Below are 20403 nucleotides of genomic sequence, written 5' to 3' on the forward strand. Positions count from 1 at the left end.
GATGAAGCAACTTCCCATAAGAGAAAAGAAAAAATTCCCCAAGTGCAAAAAGCCTTCTTGGAAAACAAACAGAACAGCATTCCTGCCAGGACAGAGAGAAAGGATCTGACATCCAGGCTCTTCATGCTTGGCAAGGGAGCCTGTCTTGCAGCGAACAGGAGAGACAAAAACTGCAGGGAGAAAAAGAAGGCAATTCCTCATGGCCAAATGTAGAACTCAGCACAGTGTTTAGAGCTGGAGGCCCAACCTAATGCTTCATTTGATCCTGCCCAAGGTGCCACTGGGAGCTCCTCTACCTTCTCTTTCTCTTAGATGCCTGAAACACCAAATGTGACCTTAAAAGTTGGGTGTGAATGCAATCATATTTACATACGCCACAAACACCTTCCTTTTAAACACAATTGCACAATGACATCTTTGGTGGACAGCAAAATCTTCTTGCAAGAACTACACTTTTGCTGGGGGAGGTGACTTTGTATTTCATACATTTGGATTGATTATAAGGATTGTTTTCTTACATATTCCAGAGTGCCTGGGTTTCAAGACAAGGGGGCACAGGCAAACTAGGGTAGAAGGAAAACATTTCTATCATTTTGCTTCATCTGCAAGGCTTATCTGCAATACTCCTTGTATTTCACTTTCAGAACTACTAGTACTCAAACACGACAGCAACATCAGCAGTACTCTTCAAGTAAGAAGAAAAGCATCCATTACCCAAAGGGAATCTCTAAGGTCCACGTCCATATGAAGACCTAATGTTTCCACAGCTAGCAACGCAGGACTTATGAGTGTCCAGACCTCACTTCTGTGGCATAAGCTCCTTCTCCTGAACTCGAGAATTCCTATCCACCTAAATTGTGAATGTCTGCATAAATTAGAAGGCAGTGTACAATGGAGCAAACAAAGCCTAGCTTTGTCCTTATCAGCAACATAACCCAGAGAATAACTCTTCCCCTTTTGTTATCTTACTTTCCTCACCTACCTAGTGACTGCTCTCAAGAACTAATGAAAGGGCACAAACAAGCTGCCAAAGAAAGTCCGCTTCTTTTCAGATGCAGTGATGATACAAAGAAGGTTCCTGAGACTTTATAATCTCTGCCTTGAGTTCCCCCTGCAGGGCCTTCCCCATCTCAGGTCCCCACCCCAGCCCTCTTCTAGCAGACCACTCAGGCTTGCAGTCTTTCAAAGCAGAAGGAGCCCCTTTTCTTGGTACCCTTGTGGACTCCTGCCATAAAACTCTTTCAGAAAATAAAAGTTAATCTTCCTAATTTGCATCTCTAACAGATTTCTAGGGTTCATGAAATTTTATTTTTTAGGCTGTCGAAGGGGAGGTGGGAGGCTGGGTGTGGCTACATGGGAAAAATAGTATCATCCAGCACCATCCCTGAGGAGGCCCCTTCTGCCAGCAGCGTTAACACATACATGCAACCCATGTACCACTTTTTAAATATGCCAGTCAATTTAAAATAAATGTCAATTTATATTTTTCAAGATAAGCAATAGCTGAATTGGTGGGAGGGAAAGTGAGGGACTAGGTGTTTCCATCCGTTTGTTCACTGCGTCCTCTTTATGCAGGCAAGATGTGCTGGAAAACAATTTATTAGGGTGCGTGCATCGGCTCCTTAACCACAAAAAGAAATCCCCTTCTCCTATAGCTATTAAACAACTGGGCTGCAAAACGACAGGGGCCAATCCTGCAAACAGAATTTATGGGGAAGGAACTTCTAGGGAAGGGATGAAGCATAGCAGCTGTGCCTTAACAAAGCCACAAGTGAAACAAAGACTTAACAGAAATTAACTTCCAGTCTTCATTTTAATTGGAAAGGCTGAGTCAGTGCGGAGACTACGATGAAAGCAAAAGCATCCTCTCAGAATTCATACTTGTTGAGTTTTCTGTGGTCTGAGAGTCAAACAGGCTTTCCTCCAACACACAAATGGGGAGTCACATTTGAGCTGGAGGGAGCAGCACAGGGCACCTGGGGCATATTCTACAGTGTATTATGGGAATGATAAAACACAGGACGGAGCACCGGACAGGGAGTGGCTAGAGAGAAAGCTGAAAGCACAGATGAGGGTGATGTTACTAAGGAGTATGAACCTTACTGTACATCTTTCCAGTGAGCCCTGAGTTTGTTTTCTTTTGTTTTAAGGACAGAAGGCTCATTCTAAGTCTGAAATTTCGGGTTACTCTGGCGGCAGGGCAGAAGACAGACTTGAGGAGAGGGAGGTGAAGAAGACACTGGAGACAGAGAAACCAGTAAGAGTCTGCAGAGAGATGGTGAGGCCTTGGATGTTAGCAGTGTTCTCTCTTGTAAGGGGCCATCATTTATACCTCAGACTACAGTTAACGTGCCAGCTGCCTGCCCGTGCACCCAGCACAGATACAACCCGGAAGAAAAGCTTGGTGCTTCATGCTAACCCAAACCCAAAGTGTCCAGTGGAAACCAGGAGGGTTGGAAAAAAGGTGTGCTTCCAGAATCTCTGTCACTGGTAAGTTCTGGTCCTCTGGGAGGCAAGCTGCAATGAAAAAATGAACACAAGGATCCAAACAAGAGTGTATACCATCTCAGTGAAGGACTGCTATATTCTGCAAAATGCTAGGAGACTCTCTTGAATAACAGGGGTCTGCAGAAGGTGACTAAACCCTTGCCTATCATTCTCCCATCCCCTCCTTCTCCCTCCTCCCACACACACAAAAAAATCTCAAAAAAAAAAAAAAATTCCATTGTAAGGATTGATGTGGAAATGTTCTATCCAAGCTGTATAAAATGTTTCTTAAGAGGGTGTGAAATTTAAAAACTATTCCTAGTGGCTGAAGGGCCTGGGAAATGGCAGATGCCACCCACAAAAATACATTCCAAAACCTCTAGAAGAAAATATAAGAGCCCATCCTTAAGAAATTTGGAAAGAATTTCTTAAGTTAAAAAAAAAAAAACAACTCACATTCCAAAAGGGAAAAAATATTAATAAAGCTGACATTGTAAAGCAGCAGTGGTTCTCAAATTCTTTGTTTCCAGGTCCCTTTATACTATTACAAGTTATTGAGGACCCCCAAAGATTTGTCTGTGTTACATCTATCAATATATATCATAGTTGAACATAAAACTAAAAAAATTTATTGTGTATTCATAAATTCATTTAAAAAATAACAAAAGCATCTCAGCAGTCATGTCAACACGTCATGTAGCCTCTAGAAAGTCTACACACCTGTGAAAAAAATGCAAAAACAGCAAATAGCATCTTAGGATTAATATGAAAATAGTTTCAATCTTGTCAGCCTCCTGAAAGGATCTTAAGGACCCCTCAGAACCACTGATACAGAGAAAGTTCAAATAATCTATGGGGCACTTGGCCGGCTCAGTCTGTAGAGCATGCAACTCTTGATCATGGACTCCTGAGTTCAAGCTCCACACTAGGTGTAGAGATTACTTAAAAGTCTTAAAAAAAAAAATCTACAAATTGGGAAAAGATAATCAAGGAAATATAAAATAAAAGCCACATGGGGATTTCATTTTATGTCCATCAACTGGCAAAAACTAGTATCTAACAATACCAGCTGTTGCAAAGCACATGGAGAACTAAGAATTTTCCTACACATCACTAGTGTTGTAAACCCATACAACTACTTTGGAGAGTCATGTGGCAATATGCAGAAAGTTGAAGCTGTGGACCTCTAATAATCCAGTAGCTCTGCTGATGGATGTATATGCCTTGTATATGCATATACATATATAATGTATATGCCTTGTATATGCATATACATATACAATGTATATGCCTTGTATACATGCTTAGGACACATGTACAAGAATGCTCTTTGCAGTACTGTTCCTAATGGTGAAAAACTGAAGTCACCTATATATCCATCAATGAGAGGATGGTTACACATATTTTGGTATATTAACACAACGCAATGGCATACTCCAGGTAAAACCAACGTATCGACATAGCTAAATCTCAAAAACAGTGTGAGTGAAAAGGTGGGCTATGGAAAATTACAAACATTTTAAAACAACGCTCTTTTTAAATGTTTTATTATTTTTGAGAGAGAGACAGAAAGCAGGGGATGGGGGGTGGAGGGTAGAGAGAGGTGGGGACAGAGGATCTGAAGCGGGCGGGCTCCGCACTGACAACACAGAGCTGGATGCAGGCTCTAACTCATGAGCCGTGAGATCATGACCTCAGTCAAAGTCGGATGTTCAACTGAGCCACCCAGGTGCCCCTAAAACAATGTTCCATATTGCTTAGCAATCCAAGTGTAAGTATGTAAAACCTGTGTATGTAACATAAATACACGTGTATGTAGAAACATACAAACATGGTTGGAAGGACACACATCAATTTAGAACACTGGTTACCTCTAGAGAAAAAGATCTAAAGCAAATACGGCAAAATAATAAATCTGGGCAGCAAGTACCCACATATGATATTAGTCTCTACTTTTTTAATGTTTGAAAATTTTCACTGAAAAACTGAAAATGGGATAATAGATTTAAAATGGCTAGTACCTGGAACATACTGCATGTTTCAGTGTTAATACTTTTTGCTATAGGGTACATATTTTTACAAATACCCCAAAACTAAGGTATATATATCATTTTGTAACAGGGTATTTGGTAACCTGGTAACTTTTGTAATCTTCCTAACTACCCTATGCCCCATTTGGTCCCCAAATACAGACAGCAATCCTAAGATTCACCAAGATTGCTAAGTCCTACAAAGACCTGGGGTTTTCTTTTCCTGAGCTCTCAACATACAGGGCCCTGAATCCCAGACCTGTTTCCACCCACTAACTGACTCCTGACCACCGCTCCCAACCCCAATACACTCATCTGAAAGTTAAGCTACCAAACAGCATCTGTAAAAATGTTTACTCAATAGAGGAACATGCAGGAACTCTGAGCATGGTCTTCGTTTTCAAGTTACTCAGCCTCAGCAACCCCACCACCTGCCTTCAAGTCAAGGGAGCAGTCAGACTACCCCAGCTGCTGCCAGAGTCAACTTAACATCATTTAATATCCACTCCCTCCCATTCTTTCTCAGTTTATCCTAAACATTTATTTAGTCCACAGGAGTGGGATACCTCCATGATGCCAAAACCCAGGTCCCTTCTGGGCAACATGGATGGCACGAGCATGCCCTGAGGTACAGTGTTTCTCAAAGTGTGGGCCACCCTCACCACCTGCTACAGAACTATGGGGGCAGCTGGTTAAACAGTTTCTACCTCTGGAAGGGAAATAAAAGAAACAAATGTACCCTTGGTTTCTTTTCTTCTGGGAGAATTGAAGGGCTGCAAGACTGTTTGTCTTGCGGAAAAACCAATTATTCTGACCAAATTATTCTTTGTGGGCATGGGGTGTGCAAATCAGATTTTAAAAGCACAGTACAGTTGGAAAAGCGGGACCAAAATCTCACCATTTTCTCCACATCCCAGAATCTCAGGCAGACAAATACCAACCCAACTTCCTTTCCCAACTCTCCCCACCAGGCCCAGTGGAAGTCTTGGCTCTTCTAGGAATCTTCCTGGATGATATCAGCATTATTTTCTTTCCAATAGTACTCAATACCTGAGCCACTCAAGGGGGATGAAGATGTATTCGGTCTTACCTTTTCCCCCAATTAGATGTGAGGCCCTCAGTTCCTGGCAGAGGGCCCAGGGTATATATAACAGCTGAAGTGGCTGAAGTAATGCTAAAGACAATGGCATAGGGAAGTCATGTTAAAAACATACACTCACATAATCAGTACAAAAAGTATCTGCTTTACAAATGGGAGGACCTGGGTTCAGATCCCAGCTTTATCCTTTACTGGCTGTGGTAAATTTACTGTGAGAACATCAACAGGACATGGTATACAATAAAGTGCTTTTCGTGTTGTCAACTGCCAACAGTGGTAAGCTGTTTTAGCCACTGCTCCCTGCTATTTCTCTAATCTTAAGAGGTGATTTGTATTATTTATTCTTCTTTACAGCTAATCCACAAAAAGAGAGACTGCAACCGTTAAAAAAAAAGAGAGAGAGAGAGAGAGAGAGAGATAAAGCCTCAGAGACTACAGTTCCCAAGGTGTATGGGCAGCCAGCGACCTGCTACAACCTCACCTCCTTAGGCCTCTGCACTCCCACCAGGGCAGGAAGGAGGTGCCAGGGAAACACTCAGTAACTAGAACTGTGTCTGGCACACCACAGGTGGTCTACAAACGCTGAGTGATAAAAAGTTTGCATAGACTGCCTGTGACAAGAGACCTTGGGGACTCCTTCCCATCTGTACACCAAGAACTAAGTAAAATTTTATAGGAGCAGGTGAGCAAGACTGAGGCTCTCGAGTGGGTGAGAACTTAAGTGCAGAAACAGTCTCAGCTTCTGCAAGTACTGTTGAAGCCTGTCATTAAAATCATCTTCAAACCACTCTTCTAGCAAATGAAAAAGCAGAGTGCAGCAGCCAGCTGTCTCAGATTAAAGCAGGGTAGTGGGGGGAAATGAGAAACAGGGGCAGGATTTCCAATTACTACTAACAGGAGGGTTTTCAGAAGGGAGGAAATTAATGGAATCATCAAAAGGCTGGTGATTTCACTTAAAATGAATGAAAGCAATCTCGATCTTTCCTTGTTTCAGTGAAAACCTTGGGCTGTTCAGTGCTTGAGCTTCCTGAAAGCCACCCGGGCAGGATCAGAGGGGCTAAGTGACAATTAGCCAAGGCTGAGAAATCTTCTGTTCGCCCCTTCAGACAGAGGCTGGAGAGACAGGGCCAGACAATGGTTTTGAGGCAGACGAGCTAATTCTTTCCAAGCCAGGAGTCCTTTAGTTTGCCAATACAAACAGCAGGAAATAAAGGCGGAAAACAGGGTCAAATTCGATCTGAAGAACAACAAATTCCCCTTGGGATGGTGAAAACATTCTGTAACTTATAGCTACCCTAGAAAAGTGGGCAAAGAGAAAAGGGAAAAGGCAAAGGCTGGGGCACTCTGGAAGTGCCCCTCATATAGATGGCTTCTGTAGGGCCTTCCGTGATCTCAGGCACACCCCAGTCCCTACCACACTCAACACACAAATATGGAAGGCTCACTCTGCCAGAGTGCAGGGGAGGTAAAATGAGCACAGAGGAAGGAAAGGGGGAAGGGCAAAGGAAGACAATTTTGCCAGGCTGGAAGGAGGGGAGAAATGGAAGGAAAGAAATGAGGTACAGGGATACAACCCTCTATTCTGTCCACCCAGCAAATATTTACCCAGGCTGACCGCGAGCACCGTGCCGGGCAGTGGAGGATATGGAATAGCAATCCTGATCACCCTGGAAATGGGAACTGAACAGAAAGCCTGTGAGACCTTGCAGTCGAGTGTGGCAATGTGGAATATAAGAATCAGGACTGGACAAGGATGCTAAGTCATTCCTCTCTGGACACAGGTCTTATGGAAGCAACACAGTAATGGCAGAGGCCCAGAGACTCTCTAGAAAGAAGTTACTCCAATTCTCAAACTCTTCTCTAGTTTCACTTTTGGCAAGCCAGTCTCTGGATAGGCATCTGATCAATATTGCTTATCAGCATAAGTTCTCACGCACATAAAACATAAAAAAAAAAAAAAAAAAAAAAAACAAGTAACAAGCAGAAGTTCCTGACTGCGAGGGCAGAAGCTGTCAGAAGAGATATTAGAGAATCCCAGAGCTCAAAGGGCCCTGGAAAGCTAGTCCAACCCTCACGTCACTCCTGAGCAAAACATGGGCCTTTAGTTACTGTTCTTTAGAAGCACTGCTGGGCTGATGCCTGGCACCCCCAGCTTAGGGCCCTGCTCTTCATACCACAGAACTCAAGCTGTGGAGACTTCCTAAAAATGCACACTTTGAGAGATGCCTGCTGCCCAGGAGGGCAGAATAAGAAGTGGAGGGAGGATGCCCAAGGTGACCTAGCCAGAGGCTCACTACATCTGGCCCCCACTCTCTGCGGGACAGTCGTAAGGACCAGGGCCAGCTCAGAGAAGGTAAGTGACAGCCCTGTAAGCTTCCTCACTTAACTTTTTCCAGGTTCTAAATTATGTTGGTCTGCCTGCAACATTCTATTTCTGAACCACCACCTCGCCTCACAGTGGGTTCAAGACCTCTCTATCCCTCTGTTCCCACCTTACCAAATTTGCTCTGAAAAGGGTCAGATGGGCTTGTTCACCCCAAGTGTAAACTGGTTCCCAAAGTGTGGTCTCCAAATCACCAGCAGCAGCATTAAGAATTCAGCAGAAATACAAATTCTTGGGCCTGCTGAATCAGAAACTCTGGAGGCAAGCCCAGCAATCTGAGCTCTCCAGGAGATTCTAATGCACGCTCAAATCTGAGACCTAATGGTGCATATAACCCGTAAGGTTCAGCCTGCTGGTTCTCTCACAAGTATGTGACTTTTAACTGACATACCTGAATGACCTCTAGAATCTCAAGCCTAGGAGACCGTGCAGTTGCCACTAGAAGAAGGAGCTTCCCAACTTAGCACATTCTTCTCTTGCTTCCAGGGTTCAAGACCGTGTGCAAGAAAGTATACAAACTGTCTTTAAGCCTTCACCAGAGGCGGGAAAGCATGGGCATGGGAAGAAAGGTGACCCTGCGGGACCATATTTAGCAATGTGAACAAAATGGGACCTGTCTTCACTAGCTCCTGACTAGTGAGCCTTTCAGAAGGGAGAAAGGTGAGCCAGTGGGCCTAGGCTATTCCCTGACTGCAGCACTGACCCGAGGCTGATCTGCCCAGATGCCATGCCACCAAATGTAGGCTGTAGGCATTTGTTCTGCAGTAAAACTGGCCTGGGCCACACACTCAGGGAGGTTTCTGAACCCACCTCCCTGGGGTTTCCCCCTGAGACCTGCAAAATACAACAAGCACGTGCTACGGGTGCCCTGACGCCTCCCAGGACACGATGGAGTAGTGAGTGGGTTTGCACTGGTGTGTGCCAGGAAGCTGGAACCGCTGTGCAGAGCCTGGCACTTCAAGGACTGCAAGCACAACCTGAACAGAACAAAATTAAGAACGCTGCCAGCTCCCTCTCTGTGTCCCTTGTCCCAAACCTACACTGACTAGCCTGCTGCTTCTCTAGCATATACCAAGGCCTAATTCTCAACGGGGACTCCGTGGCTTCTCAGAGAAAAATGGATGTCAGATTTCCACGTCTCTCAAAATCCTGACTGTGGCAACCTTGTCTGACCTGACTAGCTGTCTGTGAAAAGAAACATTAGATGTTTTTAATGATCTCTCCCTTTCTCCTTTCACCTTCTTTTATTCCCAGAAATGAGGCATTATCACATTCAGAGGCCCAAGCTTTAGATTCAGACTCCATAGATTTGGGCTTCAAACTTTGGGGCTCTGTTGGAAACTTCAGTTTGATCCTGTATACAAAGGGGGCTATTAAATACCAGCCTCCCATCCAGGGATAAATGACGGATTAACCAGTTAGTGTCAACCAAGTGCTTTGAGCAATTCAGAGAAGAGATGCTGACTAAAAAAAGGAACATTATAATAATCCCTTCCATTAGAACAGACTTTTATTGTTTACCCAGCACTTGTACACATATTACCTCATCTAATCCTATTATTCACATCTTCATTTTTCCTGCAAGGCCAGGGTCTGCCATTACCGCTAACAGAATTTCTGAACGCCAAGGCTGGGACCTCAAAGCGTCTGAACGCCTAACCAGAAGGTACAGAGAACAACGGCGTGGAGAAGGAGCTCCTCTACTGAGAGCCATGCTGAAGAAACCTGAGACACTTCTCTGCTGGAAGTCACAATAGTTCTCTGCACCCCCAAACACATCAAATCACAGACAGCCTCACCCCGACGTCTCCAATTACCCCAGCTCTGATCCAAGCTGAAGAGGCCTGGAAAACATCCGCACGCCACAGATGCCAGCTGCTTGCTCCTCCCCTCCTCTCCCTTCCAAATCAATTAGGAGCCTCCCACAGTCCTCCCAGACTGGAGCTAGACCCCCAGGGGACCCTGTGCTGTGAGGCAGACTGGCTGAAATAAGGGGTCCTTGTCAGACACGCCTCCCACCCGCTGGCTGGGCTGAGGCAGAGCACGAGGGGCCTGTCCTGAGTGACCCCACCCCTCCAGCAGGCTGGAACAGGCCTTACTTAGCTGGTCACTTCCGGTTCCTATGGGCAAATAGGAACGTAAAGGCCATTCTTCTCATCCCCAATCTTCTCCACAATCTGTACCCAAACCAATACCCTCCTCCAGCCCTATTTCCCTGTTTAGACTCATTCAACCCTGAATCCATTAACTGGTGTTTGTTTTCTCTTTAACCCTTTGATCATGAAGACACTCCAGCACAGAGTTGTTGCCCTTCCTCCTACTCCCTCTCCTCCCGTCCTCAACTGGAACAACTCAGCAGGAAAGGCACCTGCTCCACCAGCAGCATCTCACTTCCCAGATGCTTCCCCCAAACTGCACTGCTGGTGAAGTTCAGCCCAATCTGAAAGCTAGACTAAGACTAAGACTAAGGCCCCTCAGACTAAGGCTAGACTTTATTTTCCTTCTGAAACCTCAGCTTCCAAACTTCCTTCACCAAGGCAGAGACCACTCCTTCATCCACCAGGGCAAGAGGCATGCCAGTCTGGAGGACAGAGTATACTGGACTTCCGAAGTTTCAACAGAAGTGTCACAGCAAGCTGCAAAGCAAAGGTCAGGGAAGCGAGCAGACGCGACACTTGACTCTCTCCCTGTCTTCCCTACACATGTCCCCAACATGCTGGCTGTCCCTGCCACTGGCGAGGTGCCACAGAACAGCAATGATGATGCAACACCACAGCCCTGTACAGTGTGCTCTCATCCCAGTGTCACACAGAGGGAAATTGAGGGACGTTCACTTTGAGAAACTTGCTCAAAGTTATACTACATGTTAGTGGCAGAGCTAGGCTTCAAACCAGGCTTTCTGGCCCCAAAGACTACAATCCTAATTCTACTCTGCCATCTTGTCTTCCTTACCTGCTAGCTTCTACTTGCCTTCAGCTCTCTGTGTAGACTTCTCTCTCTCTCTCTCAGAATAGGCTACCACGGCCCCCCTAATCCGAGCCAGAAACCCCTCTCATGTGCATCCCGTGTGGTACAGTGACTTCCCTGGCCAGGACACGCACCATGCAGAACTGCAGCTGGCATAGTCCTGGCGCTCAGCGGGAGCATCAACAAGTGCCTGTGAGCACAGCAGAGTGCCAAACCATCAGCTCCGGGCTCCTCCCGGTCTACAGCACTGCTCCTGGCTGCAGGTGCCCTCCTCACAGGCTTACCCTGAGAACCCAATTGCACGTGAGAACGTCCACCACGATCCAGTCCAGTACCTGGCCCCAGAAAGCCCTCCATGGCATTCTAGAATTCCCTGCCAACCTTATGTCAACCCATGCCTGCTAAATGAGGTAGTGTGCTTAGGAAAATACCAAAGCCAGCATGTGCCCCGGCAGCCCTGAGTCGGGAGGCCTTGCAGCAAGTGTATGGGGTATGTGCAACATGATCTGCAGAACAAAGGATTTGGGCTTCCCAAAGCTGCAATTCCCAGAAGTCTTAAGAAACTGTCCAATTCCTTCAAATCAAAGATAGTCAAGGTTCTAGGAATTGGAATCCTGTCCATCACCAGAAAACCTCTCTGACATCCTCAAGAGAAAGGACTAGGAGTGCCTGCTAGTTCAAGAAACATACACAAAGCCTACTCTCCTTCCCCCAGACCCTATTAACCCTACTGGTAAGGGGATGAGTGGTGTCTCATAGAGGAGATGACTGAATTGGATTTTGAAGGATGATGAGAGGTTTGGGAGGGAGGGGAAGAGGCAGGATTCCAGCCACAGGAATGCAGCCACTGGAAGAAGAGTGAGAATAGGCCTGAAGGTGCTATTGTGCAGGTAAAGGGGGAAAAGGAGTCCCCTTAGCCTTGACTTGAGGTACAGAGTAGACGGAGTTATGGGTGGGAAAGGGGAGCCAAACCCATTCAAGCTGTTCCTCCCGGTCCCTCCCCAGTGTCAGGGAATGTTTCAGAGTCAGCACGCATTCCTCCTCCTGACCTTTCCTCCCCAGGAGACAGCCAACCTTTCCTCCCTCCCATCACCTAAGGGGACCCACACCCACAGTGGGTTCAAAGTTCCTCACCCAAGTTGAAAGTCCACACACTGCAATGAACTCTTCTAGGCAGCCTTCCCAGTCCCACCCTTTCTCCTCAGAAGAGCCTCACCACCTGCATCCCCTAAGGCACAGAGGCACTTTCACACCGTTCTTAACTCCCCAGAAAGCTAGGGATGGAATCTTATGGGGAACCATAAATCAGTGCAGAGGCCCACAGGGTACTGCAGCTCACAGGGCCGTGCACTTGACTGTTTTCTCCTCATGTGCAGGACAAGCCATGATTCTGCACAGCCCTGCTGGGGCTCACCCCATAGAGTACCTTTCCCAGGTTGGGTCCACCTGGGATGATCACTGGCCTGGTTACAGCAAAGAAGCAAATGTATAAAGGACTTTGTCCTTACCTTCAAGGAGCTTATGTGCAAACACTTACATACCAAGATCTGAGTTGGAGAGTCATGATAGGAGAAGACCTCAAAGATCAGAGGCCGAAGGGGTCTACTGTCCAGGAGTCATGAAGCTGAGAGCCACACAGCCTACTACTGAAGTCACCAGCTAACTTCATAGGCCATTAAGCAGCAATTCTGAGCATCCACGCATGGTCATCAGGAGGTTTAGTGGGGCTACACCAGCTCTAGACACCACAGGATCCTTTGCAAAGGCCTTCCCAAAGTATTAAGATCAACTGGGAAGCAGAAATAACCAAGGCTTCTCTCCCATCTGCTGCCACACCTCACTGTTCCCTGACCGGTGCTCAGTAAACATTATTGGGCTGCTCCTCAGGCCCACTCATTCCTCATCTGGTGGGTGACAATCCCAACAACATTCTCTTGTACCTCCCACCATTGCCAGAGTCAACAAGGCCCAACTGTCAGAACTCGAGCCAGTGACAACAGACACACAGGTCCTGTCCTCTCCCAAGGAGACATGTGTCTCCTACATGTGAAGAACTGATTGTCAGGCCCTTTCATATTTCATAAAGTGTTGCTTGTTACTCAGAATAACAAAGGCTACAGCACAGTTATTTTATAACCCTGTTTATACTTGGCCATAACTTCCTGAAACACATTTCCCCTCTTGGGTTGAAATGCCTAAAATACTTTTGTGAATTAAAAAAAAAAAAAAAAAAAAGGCTTTGGAAAGAAGAAATCTTGAAGAGAACCTGTTTATCTGCCCCGCACTACTTCCCAGAATTCTGAACGATTAAACAATTGTACTTTAGGAGACCTGCTACCGGCAGAGTTAACAAGTCAAAGAAGCTAAACATGGGGAAAATCCCCATCTCTGGGGAAGCAAATGAATCTAGGTAGAAAAGGGCTCTTAAAAGAAGAAATGCTGTCAAAATAGCTAAGAAAAGTAGGAGGGGGCAAAAGGATTACCATATGGGAGAGGAGACAAGAGAGTTCTTACTTAATTCTCATGTTGTATTCTCCCAGATGTGTTTAAGAATCTTTTAAAATACAATCCTCCCATCACATCATGGTGCTGATAAAAGGAAAAATGTCTTTAATTTGCAAAATGACTCCCAAGGTTCCTAACAAACAGCAGCTTTGAGGAACTCTGGCTCTGAAATGCCAACAAGAGACCCTCTCCGAAGCAAATGGCTTACTGTGAGATTACCTAGCTGATCCCCCACCCCTACCCCAGCAACAACATTGCTAAGGGGTACTGCTGCCCTTTTCTCCTTGTCTTCATATGCGAGATGCCAACATGGAAGTATTTGAGAATTACGGACTTATGAATTATGAATAACTCAGGCAGTATGCAGCCAACTCTACTCAGTATGTACTGAATTGAATCAAACAGAATCTAAGACTACAGAAGAAACAAGGCATACCTTCCAACCTTGAGTCTGTCTGAATTAACTAGCTGTGTGGCAGCAGAAGTGCAGACTGTAGCAACTGCTGCTAGAATCTGATCTTTCAACTTGGAAATTACGTCTCTGTATGCCAGGCCATGTCCTAAGTGCTTTATATATATACATTCTTATTTAATTCTTGCAACAGTCTTATGAAGTAGTCACTATTATCATGACCATTTTAGGGAAACACTGGCAGCGAGGTCAGAAAAATTATCCAGGGTAACACAGAGAGCTATGACTAGGGGCCGTATTCAAAATATTCAAACCCAGGCAGCTGGACTCCAAGGTCCATGCTTTTGATCAGACTACACTGCCTCTCTAAAAACAAGGAGTCAATAAAAAAAGAATGAAATGCTGCCCTCTGCAACAACATGGATGGATCTACAGGATATAATGCTAAGTGAAATAAGTTTTCTGAGAAAGACAAATACCATATCATCTCACTCGTAAGTGGAATTTAAGAAACAAAACAAGCAAACAAAGAAAAAAAAGAGAACAACAACAAAACCCCAAAAAACCTCAAAACACAAAAACAAAAACCAGACTCTTAACTACACAGAACAAACATACGGTTAACAGAGGGGAGGCGAGTGGGGGGGGGGCAGATGAAATATGTGAAGGGGGGGCGCCTGGGTGGCTGAGTCCATCAGCTGATCATGACTTCACCTCAGGTCATGATCTTGCAGTTCACAAATTCAAGCCCTGCATCGGGCTCTGTGTTGACAGCTCAGAGCCTGGAGCATGCTTCAGATTCTGTGTCTCCCTCTCTCTCTGCCCCTACCCTGCTCACGCTCTGTCTCTCTCTCTCTCTCTCTCAAAAATAAAAGCATTTAAAAAAATTAAAAAGAGGTGAAGGGAATTACAAGTGCACTTACGGTGATGATCACAACAAATGTACAGAATTGTCAATCACTGTATTGTACACCTGAAACTAATATAACCCTGCATGTTCATTACACTGGAATTAAAAGCAACAAACAAGCAAGGGGCAGACCTGAAGGATAACAGATAGATGTTACCCTGAGCTGCATTAGTGACCTCAGTGCCACCACGAGAACTGCAGGTGGTATTTACTATTTTAAGGTGTTTATGAGTTGAATCCTATGCCACCTGACAAGAGACAGCTATGTGAACAAATGCTAGGGGACAATCCTTTTTTAATAGTTATAATCTAGGGCTCCTGGTTGGCTCAGTTGGAAGACCATGCATGCGACTCTCAATCTTGGGGTTGTGAGTTTGAGTCCTACATTGGGAATAGAGATTACTTAAATAAACTTTTTAAATAAATAGTTATAATCTCACCCTTATCTTCTGGTACATTCAGATTTCATGCTTTACATTGGCTTCAGGTGAGGTGCACGAACAGGGCTAGGAGAGATCAGCAGCCAGCACCCCTCTCTTTCACCCAGCAGCATGAAAGGTTGTCTCTAAATGCTACTGTCCCTCGGGGCCTCAACACTAAACACAAGGCCTGCCAAGGTCACTCCTGATCTGGCCACACTCCAGGGAACCAGTCATACTAGCACCAGCCACCTGGCATGGGAGTGAGGGCTGCTCATGCCCTCTGCAGGCTCACACTCCTGAGTGATGCAGAGGAAAGGAATCTCCCAGCGGGTAAGAGGTGATGAAAGGATTCATCTGCAAACCTACTAGAATAATTAAGAACTCTGGAAGCTGACCCTAGGTTGTTGTGTGTGTGTGTGTGTGTGTGTGTTTTTAAGTGCCCTGTGGCCCCTTTTGCAGGAGTTGGGCAGGTAAGGATAAAATCCTAGCTCACAAATTAGGCCAGGGTAGTAGGGCACCTTTGCTTCAAAGGTGGAATCTGTGCTTACTGAGAGCTTTAGCCCGACTGAGACCCACTTAGGTGTTCAGTTTGGTGGACTCCTGGTTTCTGTTCTTCAAAAGTTACAGTGCAAAGCTGATACCATGTGTTTGCAATGTTCTAAACATGGCACAACAATTAGCCTGAGGAGGGTAATTTCTCAATGTCTTTTTGAGACGCCAGGGTTCAGCAAGCCCTATAATGACCCATCCAGCCTCCTCCCACAATCCCCAAGTCTTTTTATAGTCACAGGTAATTACACCACGGAGAGATTACATCACTTCATCAGCAGTGTTTACAACCGACAGGAAGATGCTCTGCGGATGTTTTGGGAACTACATCCTCATTTAGCAAACAATTTGCTGTGGTCCCTATTGTTCCTTTCCAAGAATAGAACCGCCCTGGTAAACCGTGTGCCTAAACTGGGAACCAAACAATCAAGGGTCCCAGTACATGAGAACAGAAACCCCCACAGAGGCAAACACAGTAACCCAGAGATGACTCCTGCATCCTTTATCCAGGGGAGGAAACACAGATGGAGTCTTTCTTCCTCTGTCAAAAGAATCATCTGAAGGTTGCCCCGAGTGCCCCAACAGGGTGACACAAGAAATGGGTCTCAGAGAAGCCGGCTGCCACTCAGCACACGCAGTGTGGTTCTCAGCAGACCACGGGCAGCAAAGTTAGACAGACTCGGCACAAATCCCAGCCAGCTTCCCCACAGACAACTGCCTGTCTCTGAGCAGGTTATGTAACCTCTCTCTGCCTTAGTTTCTCATCTGTAAAATGGTTACATGACCACGCAGCTCACAGGCTTTCCTAAGGGCTTTAAATGGGATGACACACAGAGAGCCTGACACACAAATGATGCTCTGTACATGTGAACTTCCTGCCTATTCTCACCTCTCAGTTCAGTGTACATTATCTCTGACTCCAGGTCCCTTCAGAGATGCAAGATGAGCCAGGGCCACTTGTCAACATCTCTCCAGCACATCAACATGAAGAGCCAAAGTCGTATCATACCCCTGAGAGCCTTGTTCTCAACGTTTTCCCTCTTCAGTGAACACTAACTGCCACGCTTTCTCACTCTGCTGCACAGAAATACAGATGAGATTTTAAAATGGCTTTAGGTGCTTGTGTGATGTTTAACATGGCCTAAAGTGTCATGGAAACACTCTTGGGCGGGGGGGGGGGGGGTGGAAATCAGAAACAAGTAAAATACTGAGTTTTTTCAGCAAATGCTCAGGAAAGGGAGAGAATGAAAATCAAAAGCTTTTTACATGAGTCAGCAAGCCAGCTGGGTTGAGACCATCAGACTATGGAAACATGAGCTTTCTGGAAGGCAAAGGGGTTTCCAGAAGTAACCAAAACTTCCTCAACTGGTCAAGTTTGACACCTCCTCCCAATTCCTTATCCCCAACACAATGACTTTGCATCTTCATTTTTTTTTTTTTAAAGACAGCAAAGGATGTCATCTGCATAAAGTCTCCTGCCCAGCATGACTCAACAGTGGGTCACATACCAACCCTGTTGTTGTTATTATTTGGGAATTACACCACACATTTTATATGCCAGGTGCCCTCCAATCATTTTTATTGTCTACACAACACCAACCTAACATCCTTAAGGATTCGATTTCTGTTTTAAAGGAGACACAAAGAGGTCAACTGATTTGCCTAAGGTCCTAAAGCAAGTTTCTTAAGATCCTGGGTAAAGGGAAGGAGTTGTGCGAGATCTGGGAAAGGCTGCTGCACAGCTGAGACCCTGATTCCTCTCTGGTTCAAGAAGAGAGGCAAGCTGTGTACTATGCATATAATTTTATTTTCACTTCTGGTCTTTTGCCTGCATGGTGTGACCACGTGTAAAGAGGTAAGATACTCTTCCTTCTGCTACTCCTCGAAAGGAAACTTCCAATGATTTTCCCCATATCTGCTTAAGGAATGACCAAGGGGGAAGCTGGACCCACTGCCTCCCCAACACCTTCTCCATTATAACTCCAAATCCCAAACTGTAGATAAGAGAAACCAAGATGGAAAACTGAACTTGATCATGGCACAACTCTGCCCCAGAACTCTCAAGTGCCTGTTCCTACATGATTCTTTTCTTCAAGACCTGAGCAATTATGACCAAGACGAAGGGTGACTGTGGAATTTGTAACCAGAGACTCTACAGATGAACTGCCCCCCAGAAGACATCCACTTACGTATGTCCGGTGGGAGTCTCACAGTTATGAGTGTGTATGTACACACAAAGACTAGAGTTCACTGGGTAACAAAGGCTGTGTATTTTATAAGCACCTCATTTTACAATGCCTCTGGAGTAAGTGTTCAAGTGCAGCCACAGGAGCAGGTAAGGTAGGCACAAAGAGGAAGAGGGGACTTGTTTTGAACTGGCATGCCTTTCCTCAACTTCAGGGTATCTGAGAGTTTTGGTTTCTTGGCAAGCTGCTTATGGCAGGCACAGCCATGCAGGTGTGCTATGGGTTTCAGGCCAAGGAGTGCGTGCCTTCTTCACCGAGAAGCCACTCCAGAGAGGGAAAAAACCAGCAGCAACTTGGTGCACTGGATCTAAGTAATGGTAAAACCCCTTCCACTGCCTGCATCCTGCTCTGTGCCAGTACACATGTTTTATGGGAAGGAGAAAAGACTTGGGGGGTTGGGGGTTGCAGGGAAGGGAGGATTCTTTGCAGATGGGGGAGGGAAAAAAAAAGCTACAGAGCCAACTTTTCCATCCTGCTCTGAGCCCACACTACAGACATACATTTTTCCACATTGGAGAATAATAATCCCTTTATCCAGCCAGTCTGAAACCATCAGTTCCTGATAATTGAATTCAGACCTTGGGTGGAAAGTTGGGAAGGTGTGGGTAGTTGGAAAATGGGGTGGGAAATGGGAGGAGGCAGGGGTGGAGCCCATAAAAAGGAGGGTGGCAGGAGGCGGAATGGCTTAATGAAGCTAAGGAAGTTAGAGGCCTCAGACACCAAAGGCAGACATTCTGCCCTAAAATTGCCAGGTCACACGACCAGACAGCTCCCCTAGTGGAGCCTTGGAAGAAGGTGGTCTTGGTAGCATACTAGGTACTAGGTCAGGTTCTGGAGCCTGGGCCCTAGGGCCCTGGGCAAGTGCATGACCTCTAAAATCCTAGCTCTGACAGTTATTCCATTCATGCACATACTTATTGAGCACTATTTGTTTGCGTCTAGGGGTAGGGTGGCAAATCTCTTCTAGAAAGGGTCCAATATCTTAAAGTCTAGGCTTTGGGGTGAAACAGTCTATGTCACAACCATCCAACACTGCCACTGCAGCACAAACACAGCCATATTTATATTCATAAATATAAAGAATAAACATTGCTATGTTCCAATAAAACTATAGGCACTGAAATGTGAGCTCACAATTTTTATGTATCATGAAATATTATTCTTTTGATTTTTTTCCCCAATCATTTAAAAATATAAAAACCATTCTTGGCTCACAGGCCATACAAAAGCAGCAGGAAGGATTCAGTCCATGGACTGTCACTTGCCAACATCTGCTCTGGAGATACAGTGGTGAATAAGGCAGGATCTCTATATTCTATGGCTCTGTGACTACAGCTTCTAGAGGCCTCCTCTGGTTTTGGCTTATATGCCCTGCAAATGTAAGCCCTGCTTCATCTGGTTGCACAACTGGTGTAGTCTGGCCTTCTTTTCCTTTGAAATCTCATGTATAGTCATGATGCCTACGTTGTGGGGTCTCAATCATTAGTAGTGGCCTCCTTAGTTGTGCCAGGGGCTCCTCACAGCCAAAGAGGTGTTATGCTTTGTGGGAAAGGTTTAAGTGTCAGAACAGAGTAAAGAAGAGGCAGCAGAAGAGGAAATCTGTACATGCGTGGTGGAAAAGACTATAATGCAACAACAAATAGGTAACTGTTTTTCTCAACAATTCAGAAGAAAAAGCTTAGATGAGACTGCACCATTATCTTCATGTATTGCATAAGCGGGTGGTAGCGGTTGATAGAAAAAGAATGAGAGGGGGCGCCTGGGTGGCTCAGTCAATTAAGCACCTGACTCTTGATTTCTGTTCAGGTCATGATCTCATGGCGCATGGGCTCTGCACGGACAGCACAGAATCTGCTTGGGATTCTCTCTACCTGCCCCTGCCCTGCTCACGTTCTCTCTTTCAAAATAAATAAATAAACTTAGAAAAAATAATCAAGTGTTCAAAAGAAAGAATGAGAAAGAGCACTGCATGGGGACTCTACGTGCCACACTATACCACACTGCTCTCATCCTTCAAGTCCCCTTCCAGAATCTACCTGAGATCCCTCTCCAGGGAATGCTGTCCAAAGAAAACTGCCGTATAAATGTATCTAATGAAGACTGGTAGGGGCCCCACTACTGTTGAGTTCATTCATAATTAGTTGAGACCCCTACTGGTACTTGCAGATATAGAGGCAGGTTCTCTAGCGTCACCCAGAGGCCTATGGTACACATCAAAATATGTGCTTTCTAAAAAGGACACCAGGTCCAGAGGACCACACGAAGAGAACCTAAGAAGGGTCTTCAGAGCACAGCAGAAGCCAACAAGGATCAAGCTCATGGCTACATTTCTAGCCACTGCTACAGCTCTTGCAGCCCATCAGCTTCAACCAGAAAAGTCCGTAGAATTATGA

At 45.5% G+C, this 20403-nt stretch overlaps 1 protein-coding gene across 3 annotated transcripts in view; it reads right to left on the reverse strand.

The window, feature by feature from the left end:
- The window catches only part of SUSD6 (sushi domain containing 6), a 98947-nt gene that overhangs the window by 31056 nt on the left and 47488 nt on the right, over window positions 1-20403 (reverse strand). For 2 of the 3 annotated variants that reach the window (XM_047079432.1, XM_047079433.1), the window contains exon 3: window positions 5608-5691. The exons of the other annotated variant lie outside the window; for it this stretch is intronic. In XM_047079432.1, coding sequence (XP_046935388.1) covers window positions 5608-5691 — 84 coding nt within the window. The remainder of the gene's footprint in view (window positions 1-5607; window positions 5692-20403) is intronic. 3 annotated transcript variants of the gene reach the window in all.

The sequence above is a fragment of the Lynx rufus genome, unplaced genomic scaffold, assembly GCF_022079265.1.
Source record: "Lynx rufus isolate CCGP_SWC_20201006 ecotype Redwood Valley unplaced genomic scaffold, mLynRuf1.p SCAF_17, whole genome shotgun sequence".
Classification (NCBI taxonomy): Eukaryota; Metazoa; Chordata; class Mammalia; order Carnivora; family Felidae; genus Lynx; species Lynx rufus.